Below are 18,467 nucleotides of genomic sequence, written 5' to 3'. Positions count from 1 at the left end.
GAACAGATGTTAAGCTAACATAACAGGTCTCTCATGTCACCTTTTGAAAAACTTTGAACTAGGGATATATTTGCATTATCTCCAGTCCATAAATAAAATTTAAATGCTCAGGGCATAATATATTATGAGTTTAAAATGCACTATAAAATATTGATGTAAATACAGTGAACACATAATGAAAAAACTATGTAAGTAGTGTAAAGGCATCAATTTGTATCTCATATTGTATCTCATATCTCATACCTTCACAACAAGTAACCAAGTATTGCACTACCTCGAATAAGTAATGCTTCTCTAATAGAGAAGCCTATTGTTACTTATTCTCAGCACTGTTTCAAGTCTCATTGGCCTATCCTCAGTGGGTGGGTAGGTATCCTGGTATTGCAATCATGCCAACCCAGTTGTGAAGTTATTTCCACAATATGAGAGATGCCAAAAGGTGTGCAAGATAATACTTAAATACAATTAATGAAGCGTTACTTATTCAAGGTAGTGCAATACATGTAACTCGTGAAGGTAGTCACAATATGAGAGCAATTAAATCGATGCCTTTACGCTACTTATGTAGTTTTTCATTATGAGTTAATACCCTATATTTACACCTATATTTTATAGTGTATTTTAAACTCATAATATATTATGCCTTGAGCATTTAAATTTTATTTAAGTATTATCTTGTACACCTTTTGTCATCTCTCATATTGTGCAAATAACTCCACATCTCGGTTGGCATGATTGCAACACCAGGGTAGGCCAGTCAGCCTTGAAATGGTGCTGTCTGGTTGATGGTGCCCACTGAGAATAAGTAACAATAGGCTTCTCTATTAGTGAAGTGTTACTTATTGGAGGTAGTGCAACAATGGTAACTTGTTGTGAAGGTTGTTGTTATTTGGTTTTTAGGAGCATTAGCAGCTAAGGCCATATTGCTCCGGGATATATGGTAGTCATTCCCTGACTTTTCTGCATCCTCCGTATTTGGTGGTGATGGGCTCGAACCCCAGTCTAATCAAGAAGCGTGTGCTATGCACTGCTGCTCCTTCCCACCTGGCTACGGAAGCGCCTTCTTTGTGAAGGTAGTCATGATATGAGATACAATTAAATCGATACCTTTACACTACTTATGTAGTTATGAATTACATTGATGAAAATAATTCACTTGAATTAGTGTAAAGGCATCAATTTAATTGATGCCTTTACACTACTTATGTAGTTATGAGTTAGTTATGATATCGGTGTATTTACACCGATATTTTATAATAACTCCAGTCCATAGGGATGCCCTCATAATTATGGCTAAATGCTTGCTTACCTCCTTTGCTGCCTCTTTAACCATACACTGATTTCAGACCAATTATTATTAGAACTAGTGAAGACGAATGGGCCCAGATGTGGAGAACTCAAACCAATAATAAACTGTGGGAAATAAAACCGAATCCACAAATATGGAAATCAAGCATCAGAAAAAGTCGCAGAGAAGAAGTAATGCTTGCCAGACTACGAATTGGCCATACTCACCTCACGCATTATCATCTATTAGCTAATGAAAATCCCCCTCTCTGTTTTCAATGCCAAGTTCAGCTTACAGTGAAACATATGCTATTAGAATGGCTGCGCTTCAGAAATTCCAGATTCCTTTGCTTCCAGAGCTTATGCAATAATCGGAATCCACTTACTCTTCGACAGATATTAGACAACTGCAAATCTAGATGAACTGTTCAATTTTATTCAGCAAATCCAATTTTACAAGCAAACTAAAAAAAATTGATTTTCATTAATGTAACACATGGAAAGACATCTTGGCCTTTGATGCCCTTGTCTTAAAACCCTTAAACGACAACAGCTGTCTCTTAATATGATTGGGTAAATCCCATCCACCCCAGGTGCCTTTTTATGTTCATCTTCAACAATTCCTCTTTCCTTTCCGTTATCACAGTAATTTAGCTCCCCATTGGAGTTTGATAAACTTCTGACATCCCCTCCCTTAAGGAATTTCTAATGTGTGAATGTAGATGCAAAATACCTATTCAGTTTGTCATCAACAGTTAACCCACTGACATCAAGTGGCCTAATGTGATTCAATCCCTTCCTTCTACAGTTAATATAAGCATAGAAGGCTTTGTTGCTTTTCTTTGTGTTCTTTGCCAGAGACTTCTCATAATCTGCCTTAGCTTACCTAACCACCTTTATGATGATTACGGATTAATTTATATTTACCATAGGCTTCTGTATCACCTAATTATATATATGCATCCCATGCACTTTTCTTCTCTGATACTTGTCTCAATAATTCATCTGACATCCATTTAGGTCTAAGCCCTGAACAGTATTTCTTCATTTTTTTTTTTTTTTTTTATATGTTAGAGTTTAATGTTTTGGTTACCTAATGGAAGTGGTGCTGTGATCTGAAACAAATCTGTCAACCGCTGAAATTTATAACTCTAGAAATATTAAGTGTACTGCTGAATATAATTAAAAATTTATTTACTTAAATGTGAACTGTGTATGAGCATAACTATTGAGGTGCACAGCTACTCCCATGCTAAAGTCCCATGTGACAATTCACTGAATTAATTTATAGAGAGAGAGAGAGCCTGAAATAAGAATTTTTCTAAAAGGGGAATAAAAAGCCGAATTTCTTCTTTTGTCATTTCCAGGTTTGCAATTCAAAAAATGAATTTCACAACTTTTAAGAGTATTTCAATCATTGCCATAGTTGGAAAAAAAAAATTATAATAAAGGGCATTTATTCTTCAACACATGGAAGATTGGTCAAGTGAATTATTTTGACATGTTGTTTATGTTATTGGTGATGTAACCAGTTAATTTCTCTGATGAATAAATGATGAATAACATTAAGACTTTTCAAAAACAAATTCAATTCATATAGATAGTTATAGACACATTTTTGTTTATTGTAGGTTCCTATAAGGCTGTTTAATGGAACAAACAAATTTTCAGAAGCAGAACAGAAAACAATACTTCATGTCCTGAATACTGCTACTAAAGATCAGTTATTATGCAACTATAAGATTAGCAAGCTTCTTCCTGAACTTTTAGAACACAGAAATAAAAGTGGATTTTTTCAGTCTTTGGATTCCTTGTCACAGATTAAAGGCATTAATTGGAGCTTGCTTGAGAAATTTTTTAAGAGTATTCTGCAAGGACAACAAATTGAAGAAAAAAAATTAGAAAAATCAATAATTACTCCTGTAATTTCTGCTGAAAAATGTCAGGTATTTCATAATGTATTGCTTTATGATTAGTCGTATTCTTTCCATTTATTTTAAAGTGATTTTTAAACTTCTTACAAGTTAAAAATATTTCTTATTGGTGGTATAAACAATTAATTTATCTTGTGGATTTCTTTAGTTGCTTGGCTGCTAGCAGTCGAGTCGGAATACAGTGGCTTTTGGGCATTGCTACTGATGTTAGAAGTTATAAACTTTTAGCTGTCATATTAATCTATAAATATCAAGGGAAAAAATTGTGTGTATTTTATGTAGAAACTTAGCATTTCTTGATGAAATGTTGAACAGTAAGAAAAGTTAGCTTTTGAGAATTCATTGCCTCTCAAGGCTAAGGAACAAACATAAAAATGAGAATTCTATTTTTAAATAAAAATAGATCCAAGTATTCATCATTTATGAAATGAACCAATCTCTGCATGATCCCATTGACAATCACTCACAACCTATTAAAATGTGAAAATTGGATAACTAAATAAAAACAGCCCATTGCTAGAAGTCTGTGATTTTAAATTCTCACAATTTTAAATTCTGAATTTAAAATCAGAATTTTAAATTCTGATTTTAAATTCTCACAATAAAATCTCACAATGATTTTAAAATTAAAATCATTGTGAGAATGCCATGAACACACAGATAATTCTTGAAATTGGAGAGTAATATGGATAATATGAAAGCAGGGCATGCAAGAGCTGATGGAATCTGTTTATATTAAAAGAAGTAGCAAAATAGATAAGCAAACTTTTGGCTATAGTTATGAGAGCATCTTTGGATTTGGGGGAGGTGGGTCCCTATGGATTGGAGACGTACAAATATTTGGCAACCAAAAACAGGCAGTCAAACAGTAATAATTTTAAATAGTAAAAATTTTAATAGCAAATTCAAAAATTTCAGCCCAAATAGAATTAAAAAAAAAAAAGATGCAGACAAGTACAAAAGTAATACCTCCTAATTTTTTGCTTTCAAATGTGGTGCCATAGATCATTTCGTGTGTCACCAGAGGTCTCTAGTTTCACTATATTGAGTGGTGCTGTGATTGGTTCCATGAGTGCAGCACACATAGTTCAAAATGGTGGCCATTACAGATAAATGTATCAAGCAAAGAGTGGTGATTGAATTAGTCACAGATGATGCAGTTAGTCACACATAGTCATAGGTGACGAAACCTGGGTCCACCATTATGACCCTGAAACAAAGAGACAGTTAGTGGAGTGGCACCATCAAAATTCACCACATAAGAAGTTCAAATGACAGCCTTCTGTCGGTAAAGTCATGGCGACAGTGTTTTTGGACAAAGATGGGGTCTTGCTTGTGGACTTCTTGGAGCTTGGCACCACAATCAGCTCAGATCGATATGTTGAAAAAGTTGAAAGCCCACATACGTAGAGTTTGACTGTGCAAAAACTTTAATGAGATTCTCCTCCATGACAGTGGAGAACAAGAATCTCACACATCATGGAGGCCATTGCAAAACTGGGGTGCAGTGTTCTTCCTCACTCCTCTCACAGCCCCGAAATGTGGAAGTGCATAGAAAATGATGGTGACTTTGTGGAAAAATAACATTGTGTTTGTTAATGATTTTGGATTAATTGACGTAAAAGGCATAGTTGTAGAATTAAATTTTCTGAGGAAAAAATAGGAGGCATCACTTTCGCACCACTCCTTGTAGCCTAAACAAGATAGATCTGTGATGCACCACCCAGTGCCTTTTAATTGAAATGACCTTTGTTTCAAATAACTGTTTGCTATTGCTTGTCATAAAATGCATATACAAGTGCAAGTTAAATAGGCACCTCCATAGCCAGGTGGGCAGGAGCAGCAGTGCGTAGCACACGCTTCTTGATTGATTAGACCGGGTTCGAGCCGTGACCACCAAATACGGAGGATGCAGGAAGGTCGGGGAATGACCACTGCATATCCCTGGAGCAATATGGCCTTAGTTGCTAATGCTCCTAAAAACCAAATGTTTTTAAAACAAAAAAGACAGATGTAGGATAGATGTGCGGAAATTTGCCTTTAGCCAGCGGGTAGCTGGTTGGTGGAACAGACTTCCATCCCTTGTTGTGGAAGTTGATAGCCTAAATAAATTTAAGGCTCAGCTGGACAGGTATTTCGAACGAACGGAGGGGTGAAGTGGAAGGTTTTTTTTTTTTTTTTTTTAGCTGATGCTGCATAAGCTTGCTTTTTTGCATCATATGCCTCTACTAATGCTAATGCTAATATTCTGTTACTTGTTGGGGAGAAGTTTATAGTACAGCACTGTTTCATCACAGTTGTACAACTGTTGATCTTTGAATTCACCATCTTGAATCACATTACACAGAAATTCAGGAAATGCTTCTGCTGCTGTAATGCCACCAAATGCAACTTTGCCTACAAGACTAACCTGGGATATTGCATGTTAAGCCTTCTCTCTTCAAAGCCATCCTTCAGAAGCTTTAAAGGTATCATCATCTCCACCAAGTAGCTTACGAAAATTGAGTGTCTGTGCTTTCAAAATTACTATATTTATTCATTAGTCCATTATCACTGGTTTCGCAAAGCCTGGTTTTCTTTCTTTGGAGTTCTACTTCATCTTTTTCTAAGTATACGAAATAATGCAATTTTTCTTCCTCTTTCATTCAATCGTTTGCTCCTTCTGGAAGCCGACCGGGCTAGCCGAGTGGGTAAAGTACCTACCCGGCAACCCAAAGGTCGCGGGTTCGATTCCCGCCTCGGGCTTGGATCAAAGTACTGCAAAAACCTTGGGAGGTGCAATATGGCCACAGAAGCCGATGCGCCAACAACTACCAAATCAAAAAAAAAAAAAATCCTTCTGGAATTCTGCACTTGCAAAATATGCTTCGTTTTGTTTTGCCTCTCAACTTTTTTGATAATCTTTAACTTTTCTCCAACTGCATGAATTTTTCTTTTGTTGATCATTTCTTCTCCAGTTCTACTGATTTACTAATTTTGCTATGTATTTATTTCTGATGCTCTAAAATTTACCATGTTTTGAAAATTAATGCAAACCAAGCTGTCAAGCCTTTCATAGTACTGCAATGAAATCACATGATTTCTCCATAAATCACTTGTCAGTTTATTCTCAGTGTGGTCTGTGCTGGTTAAGAGGAGAGACTGCTTCTGAAGGGATGGGATACACCATAAACAGAAAGGGTGCAAGAATATTTAGCCGAGTGGGTAAAGTACCTGCCCGGCAACCCCAAGGTCGCGGGTTCGATTCCCGCCTCGGGCTTGGATCAAAGTACTGCAAAAACCTTGGGAGGTGCAATATGGCCACAGAAGCCGATGCGCCAACAACTACCAAATCAAATCAAAAAAAGCAAGAATATTTGCTGTTGCTATCAAGGCAGTGTTAAGTGGGTCGGCAAACTACTAGCTGGGGGGGATACACAGACTAATAGATTAAAAATAGCTGCAGGCAGAGGTGAAAGTGATTCTTGCACTGCTTCTATTGGAATGAGCCGCAGCCTGGAAAGCAAGGTGCTAGGGATTTAAAGAACTGCTGGGAGTCATCATGAAACAAGTAAATACATGGGCTGTATTAGGGTAACTAAGAGTAACAAGAGGAGCATGTATACTTGCATTTACACCAATGCCTTGGAGTATAGTAAATACATTTGATGAATTTGAAGTCTGGTCAAGACATCAAAGGCAGATATTATTGGGATATCAGAGACGTAGTGTCACTCAAATATAAGGGATGCAGAATTTGAATATGGAGGAGTACAATGTATAAAGAAAGGATATAATGTTTATTGTCAGGTGGCACTGGAAATCTCACCATTCTGTGTCACCATATAAACCCTGTAAATGCCACAGGTAGTGTAAGTTTTGGTGTTGGTCTGTGTAGCACAGAAAGGACAGACAGGATAAGAGGGGGGGGGTATGCTCTTGGCTAAGAAGCCCATAAAAATCGAAGGCAGTGCATCTAGTTGATATGGGTGGCCAGTGAATGTTGAGTTAGTTTGGTGTGACATAAGCACTGGGAAAGCAAAAATGAGATGAGTACAACAAACAGCTGTAAAGAGAAATAGTGGGCTAGTAAATTAGAATGTCTTATAATGAGGGATTTTAGTTTTCAGGATGTTGACTGAAATTTGTGGGTTGGTCACTCACAGACTAGCAAGACTTGGGAAGTTATTGGATTACTGTTTTTTACATCAGCATGTTAGAGAAGCAACAAGAGGGAGTAGTACTTTTGATTTAATTATCAGCAGTGATTATTCATGCATTAGGAATCTCCATATAAAAGAACCACTAGGTGGCAGTGATCACAGTGTATTTATTTGGGATTTACTTAAAGATGCAACTATCATTGAGGGTAAAGGGAGTGGTTTCTGCTTTCTTAAAGGGGCTACAGTGGTCTCAGACAGTTTTTAAATTCTATACAGTGGGATGAACTAATGATGTTACCATCAGCAAATTCTAAATCGGAAATGTTCAAGGAATTAATTATAGAAGCTACTGGGGTTTTCATGGCAGCTAAGAAATACTATTCAAGGTATAGGCTTAAATTGATATCACATGAACTGATGAAAAGTGCATGGGATGCATATAAATTATCGGTTGACACAGAAGCCTATAGTAGATGTAAACTGGTCTATAATCAATTCCCAAAGGAGGTCAGGCAAGTGAAAGCAGATTACAAGAAATCTTTGGTGAAAGGTGCAAAGAAAAACAGCTAAGACTTCTTTACTTATGTAAACTCTAGAAGGAAGGGGATGAATCAAATTGGTCCACTCAAAATTGATGGTTTGATTGTTGATAGTCCCTGCTCAGGTTGCTGACAAGCTAAACGAGTATTTTGCATCTACGTTCATGCAAGAGGAATTTTTTAGGGAAGCAGATGCCAAAAGCTTATCAAACTGTAACAGGGAGCTAAATTATTTTGTAATAACTGAGAGGAAAGTGGAAGAGAAATTGTTGAAGTTAACATAAGAAAGGCACCTGGGGTGAATATATCCAATTATATTAATAGAGGCAGCAAAGGAAGTAAGAAAACTCTTACCCATAATTATGAGAGCATCCTTGGATTCAAGGGATGTCCCTGCGGACTGGAGAAGTGCAAATGTATTCCCAATTCACAAAGGGGATCAAAGGGTAATGAGTAATTACAGATCTGTTAAACTTCTGTTCCAGGGCAAATATTGGCAGGGTGGTTAATGATAGTATGCTACTGAAACAGGATCTAGAAAAGTTAGGCAGATGAGTTGAGAAATGGCAATTGAAGTTTAACATTGATAAATACAAAGTGCTGCATATGGGTAGCAGTAGCCCCAGTGTAATGTATGAACAGTGTGGTACCACACTTATGGTAGTGGGAAATGAAAAAGACCTGGAGGTAATTCTGCAATGAGATATGAAGTTCTCTGAGCAGTGCAGACAGGCTGCCAGAACAGATCATGGAGTTTTGTCAGTGACATACAGGAATTTTGCTAGCAGGGATAAGGAGGTGATTATCCTATTGTGTAAGGTAATGGTCAGGCCATATCTTGAGTATTGCATACAAGTCTGGATGCCTCATTTTTGGAACCATGTGGATCTGCTGGAATGAGTGCAGACAAGGGCAATGAGATTGGCGAGCTGAACGATGGGGTGCTCTCACCAAGAGAGGCTTCATTTCTGCAAATTGCAGTGACTGGAGACTAGGCACTTGCAAGGTGATCTCATTGAGATGTTTAAGGCTTTGAATGGATTGAGCAAGCTAAATGTTGATGGGATTTTTGACCAGTCCATGCACATATGGAAGGGCACAAATTAAATTTCAGGTAGGATGGTTGCAGAATAGATGTGCAGAAGTTTGCCTTCAGACAGCAGGTGGTTGAATGCTGGGAACAAATTTCCATTTAATGTTGTGGAAGTTGAAAGCTTAAATAAATTTAAGGTAGAACTAGGCAAACTATTAGAGGGGATGAATAGGTGAAATGAGTCTTTTTTTTTTTTTTGGCTGATAATATGATCTGCATAAGCTTGCTTTCTTGCATTTACTGCTAATGCTATATTTTTGTCTGATTTAGCTCTTAGCAGTGTTTGCTATCCTAAGTGTAACTTCTAGTTGAAGGAAAACTGTCATGTACTGTTGTTTACAAGAATATGCTTTGTAACTAATGCAATGCACTTGATGAACGGTAACTGTTTTTCCCTCTAGAGTTATTGTTTGTAAGTAGCATACCACCACTGATATACTGTTCTTTTATTGCATCTCTAGCTAGGCGCTTCCGTAGCCAGGTGGGAAGGAGCAGCAGTGCATAGCACACGCTTCTTGATTAGACCGGGGTTCGAGCCCGTCACCACCAAATACGGAAAGGTCAGGGAATGACCACCGCATATTCATGGAGCAATATGGCTTTAGTTGTTAATGCTCCTAAAAACCAAATAACATAACAAACATCTCTAGCTGAGAGGAGAAACTGGGTGTCTACCCTAATTATTCTCTGACACATCCTGTTGTTTACAAAAATTACTCTGCAACTGAATACATCAAAGTGAATATACAGCCAATTTTAGCTAATTTCCCCTTTTGGAAATACGATAGTTGGATATACAGTAGATGCTAGTATATACAGCAGTGTTCTCCACCACCCGGCAAAAATTAAGCGATTCTCACGGTACTGTATAGTACTGCTCATTGATCTCGATCAATATTAATTCGAACATACTATGCAATCAAGGTCAATGCGACAGGAGCATATAATGTTAAATTATGCAATTAATTTTTGCTCTGGATTGCTTAAGTCACATTTATAAACAGTGACAGCTCATGATTCTGATGTATGGAGGTGCTGCTTCTTAAAGTTACATTAAATTGCCTTGATTACAAGACATGTAGCCATAGATAGTAATAATAATAAGCAGGTTAAAAATACTACAAAACTAACTGGACACCTGCCATTAGCAGATTTGGGTAACCTCGAAATTTTATTTTTAAATAAAATCCATTCTTCAGTTTTTGTTTTGAAAATGGATTAATAACTTTTTCATTCAAGTTTGGTGCACTGTTGACCAAGCTTTTCTCTGTTGAAAGCATTGCTTGAGTATTTAGCCCAGGGGTGTTCAAAACATGTCCCGCCGGACCCTTAATTGTGGCCCGCAAACACAATTAAGTTTCAAAAAAAATTTTTAAAAATATATATACTCTATACCATTGTTTGTTATTTGGTTTTTTTTAGAAGCATTAGCAACTAAGGCCATATTGCTCCGGGAATATGCGGTGGTCATTCCCTGACCTTTCCGCGTCCTCCGTATTTGGTAGTGACGGGCTCGAACCCCGGTCTAATCAAGAAGCGTGTACTACGCACTGCTGCTCCTTCCCACCTGGCTATGGAGGCGCCTCTATACCATTGCCATCATTCACCAGGAAAATGTGTGCGCCAAATCTCTGTTTTGAAAATGTCATGAAAGTTATCACAGACATTGTGAATTTCATCCGAGGGAAGGGTTTGAATCATTGACAGTTTAAAAATTTTCTACAGGTGGAACATGGAATGGGATGCTGATCGTGGCAATGTTGTCTACTTTTCTGACATGCGATGGTTAAGCCATTCAAAAGTGCTCATGAGGATTTTTTGAGTTGAGTTGAAAGATGCCATCCAAGAGTTCATGACCACAAAAGGCAAGCCAGTATCAGAGTTCGACGATCCAAAGTGGTTGACCAACTTTGCCTTCCTTATGGATATTTCTTCTCATTTGAATGAGTTAAATTGGAAGCTCCAGTCAAAATATCAACTAGTACATGTCCTATTTAATCACATCAAAGCTTTTCAGATGAAATTAGAACACTAAGTGCCAACTTCAAGACCAGAATTTAACTAATTTTTTTCCAAGGAATGTTGAAATTGCAGTCTGCAAAATAATCTCAATATGTGGCTGCAATATCTCAGCAGACTTGAGTTCCAAGAGAGATTCCAAGATTTCCATGCTCATGAAAGGACCCCGAACGTGGTACCTAGCCTCTTCTCTGTGAAGGTGATGGAGACTCCAGGGGACCTCCAAATGGAAATCGTTGACCTTCAGTGTGACTCAGACCTGAAAATCAAATTTGATGAAGTGTCTCTCCTAGAATTTTACCAAAAATATGTAGAAAAGGGAAAATTTGTCAATTTAAGAATGTATGTGTAATGTATGTCTCCCTCTTTGGAAGCATGTACTTATGTGAACAGATGTTCTCTAGAATGAAGCCCTCCAAGTCAAAATTGAGGACAAAAATTACTGATTGTCATCTGGAGCACTGTTTCCAATTAGCTACCACAGAAATAGTTCCTGACATTGTTTATTTTTTTTACTAATAATTCAGAGTCAGGTTTCTCATTAACTGAATCTTTCATTCCTTTCATTGCTATTGTATTGTAATAAAATTTGCTTATAAATGCAGTTGGTTTGGTCCTTAAAAATTTAAAATTTAAACGATCCCTAGGTTTACAAAACAAAGTTATTACATGGAGTCGAATTCAGAAACAGCTCTCAAGAGCAATATTTTCAAGTTGAAAAATTAAAAGAATCACATTATAGTAAAGTGCATGGAACAACACTGCAATTGATTTTAAGTGTTTTTACTCAACAAATTTTCCCTTATGTGTTGCTTCTGAATTCGAGCCTAAAATAGGTATATAATATTGTATATTGTATGGCCCACAACGTGTACCAAATTTTCAAATTGGCCGGTGACTTCCAAAAGGTTGAACACCCTTGATTTAGCCTTTCCTGATTCATAGTGATTTTTAAAAATGTTTTTAATCTTTTTAATGTTGAATAGCAGCGTTCGGACTCTGAAGTAGTCATCGGAATGGTCAAAAGAATTTTTGAGTTTTGTAGGTTCACCGAGAACTTGGCTAAATTATTTTCTGAGATAAATTTCATCAAGTCAACTAATTTGAAATAATTGTGTAGAGCAAAAATGCTTATTGGCAACCCACCGACCAGGCATTTACTCAACCACTGGGAGCAAAATGTGGAACTGTCTAGCACACGGTTCCGTCTATGGTTAAATTTCAAATTTGAAAGCGATTTCGTGTTTTTATTCGTTTATGATTGAAATGATTATTGAAAATAGTTGTTTTCCCATGAACCAAAGGCCTTAGGCTATGGTTGGCCCTGGATGGCCCAGGCTTTGTTTAATACTTGTATTAAATCAGCGTTTCCCAAACTGGGGTCTGCGAAATGGAGCCTCTGGAACTGTTCAAATTATTCGTTCTATATATAGCAAATTGATGATAAAGTTATTATATATTAATGTAAAAATAAGAATAAAGTTGAGTCGTTTTAAACTTCAAATTTTCTTTTCAGAAAATCATGTTCACACATATATGCATAGGGGTCCATAAACTTTTTTTGAATTTAAAGGAGTCCGTAAACTTTTTTGCTTTTTGAAAGGGTCCGTAGATCTCAGTAATTTGGGAACAACCGTATTAAATAAAGCATTTATTTTATTTTTTTTTAATTTTTTATTTTTTTTGTTATTATTGGAAATAGAGGATGAGTATACTATATGCGGGACCTGTTAATAAAAATATTCATTGCATTGCATTGTTCTTCACAAAATTTCACATAACTCCGTGACTGTATATTTAGATTTAAAAAGCTGGGGGTGCTGCAGTTCTGCAGTCCCCCAGCGAGCTGCCCCTGTTTATAAATAACAGAAAATTTTATAATATTGCAAAGTATTACACTTCCCCACCCAGCTACTTCATAATGCCACCCGGCCGGCAAAATTTTCTGGGGAGAACGCTGTGTAATAGTATTCACTTTTTCCCATTTGCAATATGAAATTGCTAGTTCTTTGAAACACATACTTTTTTTTCATAATTTTATTTTGGGAACGTGATCATAACCATGGCATGAAGAGGTGCATTTTTTTTTTATCAAGGTTGCACTATATAAATAAGCAAACAAGCTGATATATGTGTGCATTTTACTTATATGCATGTATATCTAAAATGCTCATATAAAATACATATATAACTAAAATTGTGACATAGGTTATATGGAATTTCTTACAAGAATCTTTTCACACTGAAATTAAGTAGAAAAACTGATTACTTCATAACCAGCTTATATCTAAGCATATCTTTTAAGCATTGTTCTTAATTAGTAGTTGAAGTGCAATGAACTTTGTTATGATACCATTTATTTAGTTTGATAGTAAAATAAAATTTGATAAATACCTTAATATCAGTTCATTGGTCTTATTTCAAAAGGTATACATTAATTATGCAGACCAAAGTTCAATGGCACAGGAGCTTTAGAGCGGTAAGACAACACTGCTAAAAACATTATGCTGCATTAAGTTTTTTTTTTTCTGATAGTAAGCAGTGAAATATGAAAATATTTTTGCTTGAAAAAGTTTACCATTGGTCACCACTGGTTAACAGAATTATAACAGAGCTTGTGGTTCCAAATTTGCAGATATGTTTAATGTTTAAATAAGCTTCTTTTTAGTAACTTACCTTAGAGGTAAATTACTAAAAAAAAAAAAAATTCATCCAAATCTCTTAAGCAAATAAGAAATATAGAATTTTAAATATTTATATCATGATGTAATCACACACACACACACACACACACACACACACACACACACACACACACACACACACAGAAAGAGAGAGCACACACACCATAAACAGCAAGCCATTCAGTTACTGCATGCCATGCAGCATAACAAGAGGTGGAAAGTCTATCCAGCCTCGGTCATGCAAGCATCCTAGGAGTAACATAGTGCTCCACTTCTTGACCACAGAAGTTGTTGCTGCAGCAGTACATCATAAAACGTTGGTATTATGTGGAAAATACTATTTTTCCTTAGATCATGTGAAGCATTGGTGTAACTGGTTCTTTTAATGAAATCAATATGTTCCCCCCATGTCCCCTTGCAAGTGTAAGGCCCAAATATTGGCTTGAAGATGTGTCCTTTTTTGACAACACATCAAAAAAGGGAACACCAGTTTTCAGCTTTGTTCATATGGAGCTCTTGAAGCATGGCACAACCAATGAAGTTTTGCACTACTGCATTAAAGCTGAATGTCCAAGAAAATTGTCACAAGGCATAACCTTCTCTCTAATAATGCCTGTTCACATGGGAGATCAAAATTGAGAGTAGGAGTGTGCTATAGGCCTAATGACTCTGATGAGTATAATAAGACACTGTACAGAGAAATAGAGTGGGCCAGTAAATCAGAGAGTCTTATAATGGGGGATTTTAATTTCCCAGATATTGACTGGAATTTGTGAGTTGGTCACTCACACACTAGCAAGGGTTTTGTAGATTTATTGGATAATTGTTTTCTACATCAGCATGTTCGGGAGGCAACTAGAGGGAGTAATACTCTAGATTTGATTATCAGTAGTGATTCTTCATGCATTAAGAGTCTGCAGATAAAGGAATCACTAAGTGGCAGTGATCACAGTGTGCTGAAGTGGGATTTACTCAAAGAGGTAACTACCATTAGGGGTAAAGGGAAGGGTTTTTGCTTTTGTAAAGGCAACTACGATAGTCTGAGACAGTATTTAAATTCTATACAGTGGGACCAACTGATGATGTTACCAACAGCAAATTCAAAATGGGAAGCATTCAAAGAACTTATCTTGGAAGCTACTAGGTTTAGGCACCTCTGTAGTCAGGTGGGAAGGAGCAGCAGGGCATAGCACACGCTTCTTGATTAGACCGGGGTTCGAGCCCGTCACCACTAAATACGGGGGATGCGGAAAGGTCAAGGGAATGACCACCGCATATTCCTGGAGCAATATGGCCTTAGTTGCTAATGCTCCTAAAAAAAACCAAATAACAACAACAGTAACTAGGCTTTACATACCAACTAAGAAATAGTGTTCAAGGTTTAGGCCTAAATGGATGTCAGATGAACTAATAAGACATATGGCAGAGAAGAAAAATGCATGGGATACATATAAATTAACATGTGACACAGAAGTCTATGATAGATATAAGTTGATCTGTAACCAAGTAACAAAGGAGGTTAGGCAGGCGAAGGCAGATTATGAGAAATCTTTGGCAAAGGATGCAAAGAAAAACAGCAAATTTTCTTTACTTATGTAAACTCTAGAAGGAAGGGGATGAATCAGATTGGTCCACTTGATATCGATGGTTCAACTGTTGATGATCCTGCTCAGGTAGCTAACAAACTAAATAAATATTTTGCATCGACATTCACACATGAGGAGTTATTCAGCGAGGGAAATGCCGGAGGTGTATTCAACTCTGGCAGTAAGATAGATAATCTTGTAATAACTGAGAGTAAAGTGAAGGAGAAATTGTTCAAGATAAACCCAAGAAAGGCACCTGGGGTGGATGGGATCTATCCAGTTATATTAAAGGAGGCAGCAGAGGAAGTAAGCAAACCCTTAGCCATAATTATGAGAGCTTCCTTGGACTCAGGGGAGGTACCCATAGACTGGAGATGTGCAAATGCACAAAGGAGGATCAAAGGCTGACACAAGTAATTATAGACCTATTAGTTTAACTTCTGTTCCAGGAAAATTAATGGAGGCACTGGTTAAAGAAGCACTACAGGATCATCTAGACAAGACTTCAGTTATAGCTCGGACATAACATGATTTTGTTAAGGGAAGGTCTTGCCTGACCAATTTGATTGGATACTATAATGCAGTCACAAAAGAACTGGATGCAGGGAATAACTTTGATATTATATACTTGGATCTTAGAAAGGCTTTTGATACTGTTGCACATGAAGACTGCTGCACAAATTGGAGTGTGGCATTGGAGGCAAATTGCTGCTATGGATAAAGGGGTGGTTGAGGGGGAGAAGACAGAGAGTGGTAATCAATGGACACTGCTTATCGCGGACTAATGTTATTAGTGGAGTCCCTCAGGGTCGCTCCATTATTGTTTTCTGTATTTATAAATAATATTGATGATGGTGTATCAAACTTAATGTCCAAGTTTGCAGACGATACAAAGGTTGGCAGGGTTGTTAAGAACACTACTGATGCTGCTGCTGGAACAGGATCTGGAAAGGTTGAGCAGATGGGCTGAGAGGTAGCAAATGAAGTTTAACATTGATAAATGTAAAGTACTACTTATGGGAAACAGCAACCCCAGGGCAACATATCAACTCGGTACTACACTGACAGTGGTAGAGAATGAAAAGAACTTGGGGGTAATTGTGCAGGGAGATATGAAGTTCTCTGAGCAGTGCAGACGAGCTGCAAGAGTAGCTCATGGTCAATGATACAGAGGAATTTTTCTAGCAGGGATAAGGAGGTGATTATTCCCTTGTATAAGGCAATGGTCAGGCCACACCTTGAGTACTGTATACAGGTCTGGAGGCCTCATTTCAAGAAGGATGTAGAGCTGCTGGAACGAGTACAGAGAAGGGCAACAAGATTAATGAATGGAACAAAGGGTTGCTCTTATGAAGAAAGGCTTAAGTTCTGCAAATTATAGTGTCTGGAGACTAGGCACTGGCGAGGTGATCTGATAGAGGTATATAAAGCCTTGAATGGTTTGAGCATGCTCAATGCCGATGGGATTCTTCCTCTTGCTCAGAATAATCACCTGAGAGGGCATAAATTCAAATTGAGGATAGATGTGCGGAAATTTGCCTTTAGCCAGCAGGTAGTTGGTTGGTGGAACAGACTTCCATCCCTTGTTGTGAAAGTTGATAGCCTAAATAAATTTAAGGCTCAACTGGACAGGTATTTTGAACGAACAGAAGGGTGAAGTGGAAGGGGTTTTTTTTTTTTTTTTTTTGGCTGATGCTGCATAAGCTTGCTTTCTTGCATCATATGCCTCTACTAATGCTAACTAGTTCTACACAAAGAATCTGTTGTGTCTGTTCACATAGAACCAGTCCTACAAAGAATTTGCTGAACTAATTTAGTTGGGACCCTGCATACAGTTCTAACCAGTTGCCTTGAAACTTCCTCATTTTTGGTATCAAAAAGATGCTGAAAAGTAAACATTAATTGTGGCATTATGACTTGTTTCACAATAAATCAGATGCCCGAACGATAGCAGTGATTACATGTAATGCACATTTTCTTTACAGTGACTGTTGACTCATTCTCATGTGAACAACCGATATATATAATACCATTAATATCAATTCTTCACCAACATGTTATCGTGTTTTTATGCCTGTTAGCTGTCTGTTTTCTAAAATAGAAATAAAATTTAAACATTTTATATATATATTTTTAAAATCTCTCTTTTTTCTTCCTTTTTTTTTCCTTTTTTTTTTTTATAGAGTATTAAGAAGATTTTGGCACTTGACATCACTGTCCCTTTTATAACATGGGCTTGTGTGGATATTAATATGGTGCTCTGTGACTGGAATTATATTTCTCTCTATGATGAAGTACTAAAAAGAGATCCATATTTTTACTACAACATGGTGAGTCCATCAGCAATGAAAAACTCTTTGTAAGAATATGATGTAAGTGGTTGCAAAAAATATGGATATAATTTACTTAAAAGACTAGAAAGTGATTTCTCTGACTTACACTTAAAACATGTATTTTATATATTATAAGTTGGAGAAGTACAACTTTAGGAATAGGCCACTGTAGTAGATAGATGGTGAACTGGTAGAAGACAAAGGTTATAAATGTCTGAGTGGTATCCTTTTTTAGGATCTTTGTTGTTGTTTATAATTTTTTTTAATGAAAAACGTAAGGTTCCTATTCTGTAGGAACCTATAGAATTTAGTACCATGAATGGGTTGAAGGTTGAGATGCTTGAAGATATTTGTTAACATTTGGCTTGAATTTCTCTTAATTGGAATTTCTCTTAATTGAATATTTGAGAAAGAAGAAAAGTTAGTTCTGTGAGATGAAGTTGGATGGTAAAATGGATGTTGACTGGTTGTGGCAAGTGTTCAGACTAGTTTGGGGGGGGGGAAGAAAGAATTATAGGTGCCAGTTAAGAAGAAAAGTGTCCATGGAAGTATCTGTTCCTGCTCACACGTCTTATTGCCATGGCTACAGTGCATGAGTGCATCATTGGAATCTTGGACCACCCCCATATTCGCTAGATCTATCACCATCGAATTTGCACCTATTTCCTGCAGACCCAAGAGAAAATTTTCTTCACAGCTGGAATCAATGTGTTGCACCATAGGTAACAAAAACGTATTGACCCAAAGGAGACTATGTTGAAAAGCAACATTTTACCAGGCTTCTCAAATAAACCATTCATATTCAGGCCACAACCTTTTCAAATGCACCTTGTACTTTGAAGGGTTGTTT

General features: G+C 37.0%; 1 protein-coding gene across 1 annotated transcript in view; it reads left to right on the top strand.

Annotated features, from left to right (window-relative positions):
• Window positions 1–18,467, top strand: part of LOC150089472 (transcription elongation factor, mitochondrial) — a 41,220-nt gene that overhangs the window by 9,535 nt on the left and 13,218 nt on the right. Inside the window, exons 2-3 of the mRNA XM_090389995.1 lie at window positions 2,919–3,233; window positions 17,468–17,614. Coding sequence (XP_090246121.1) covers window positions 2,919–3,233; window positions 17,468–17,614 — 462 coding nt within the window. The remainder of the gene's footprint in view (window positions 1–2,918; window positions 3,234–17,467; window positions 17,615–18,467) is intronic.

The sequence above is a fragment of the Mastigoproctus giganteus genome, chromosome 2 (assembly GCF_048544385.1).
Source record: "Mastigoproctus giganteus isolate SK-2022 chromosome 2, ASM4854438v1, whole genome shotgun sequence".
Lineage (NCBI taxonomy): Eukaryota > Metazoa > Arthropoda > Arachnida > Uropygi > Thelyphonidae > Mastigoproctus > Mastigoproctus giganteus.
The sequence above is the reverse complement of the archived record's forward strand: the minus strand, read 5'-3'. Positions and strand labels throughout refer to the sequence as shown.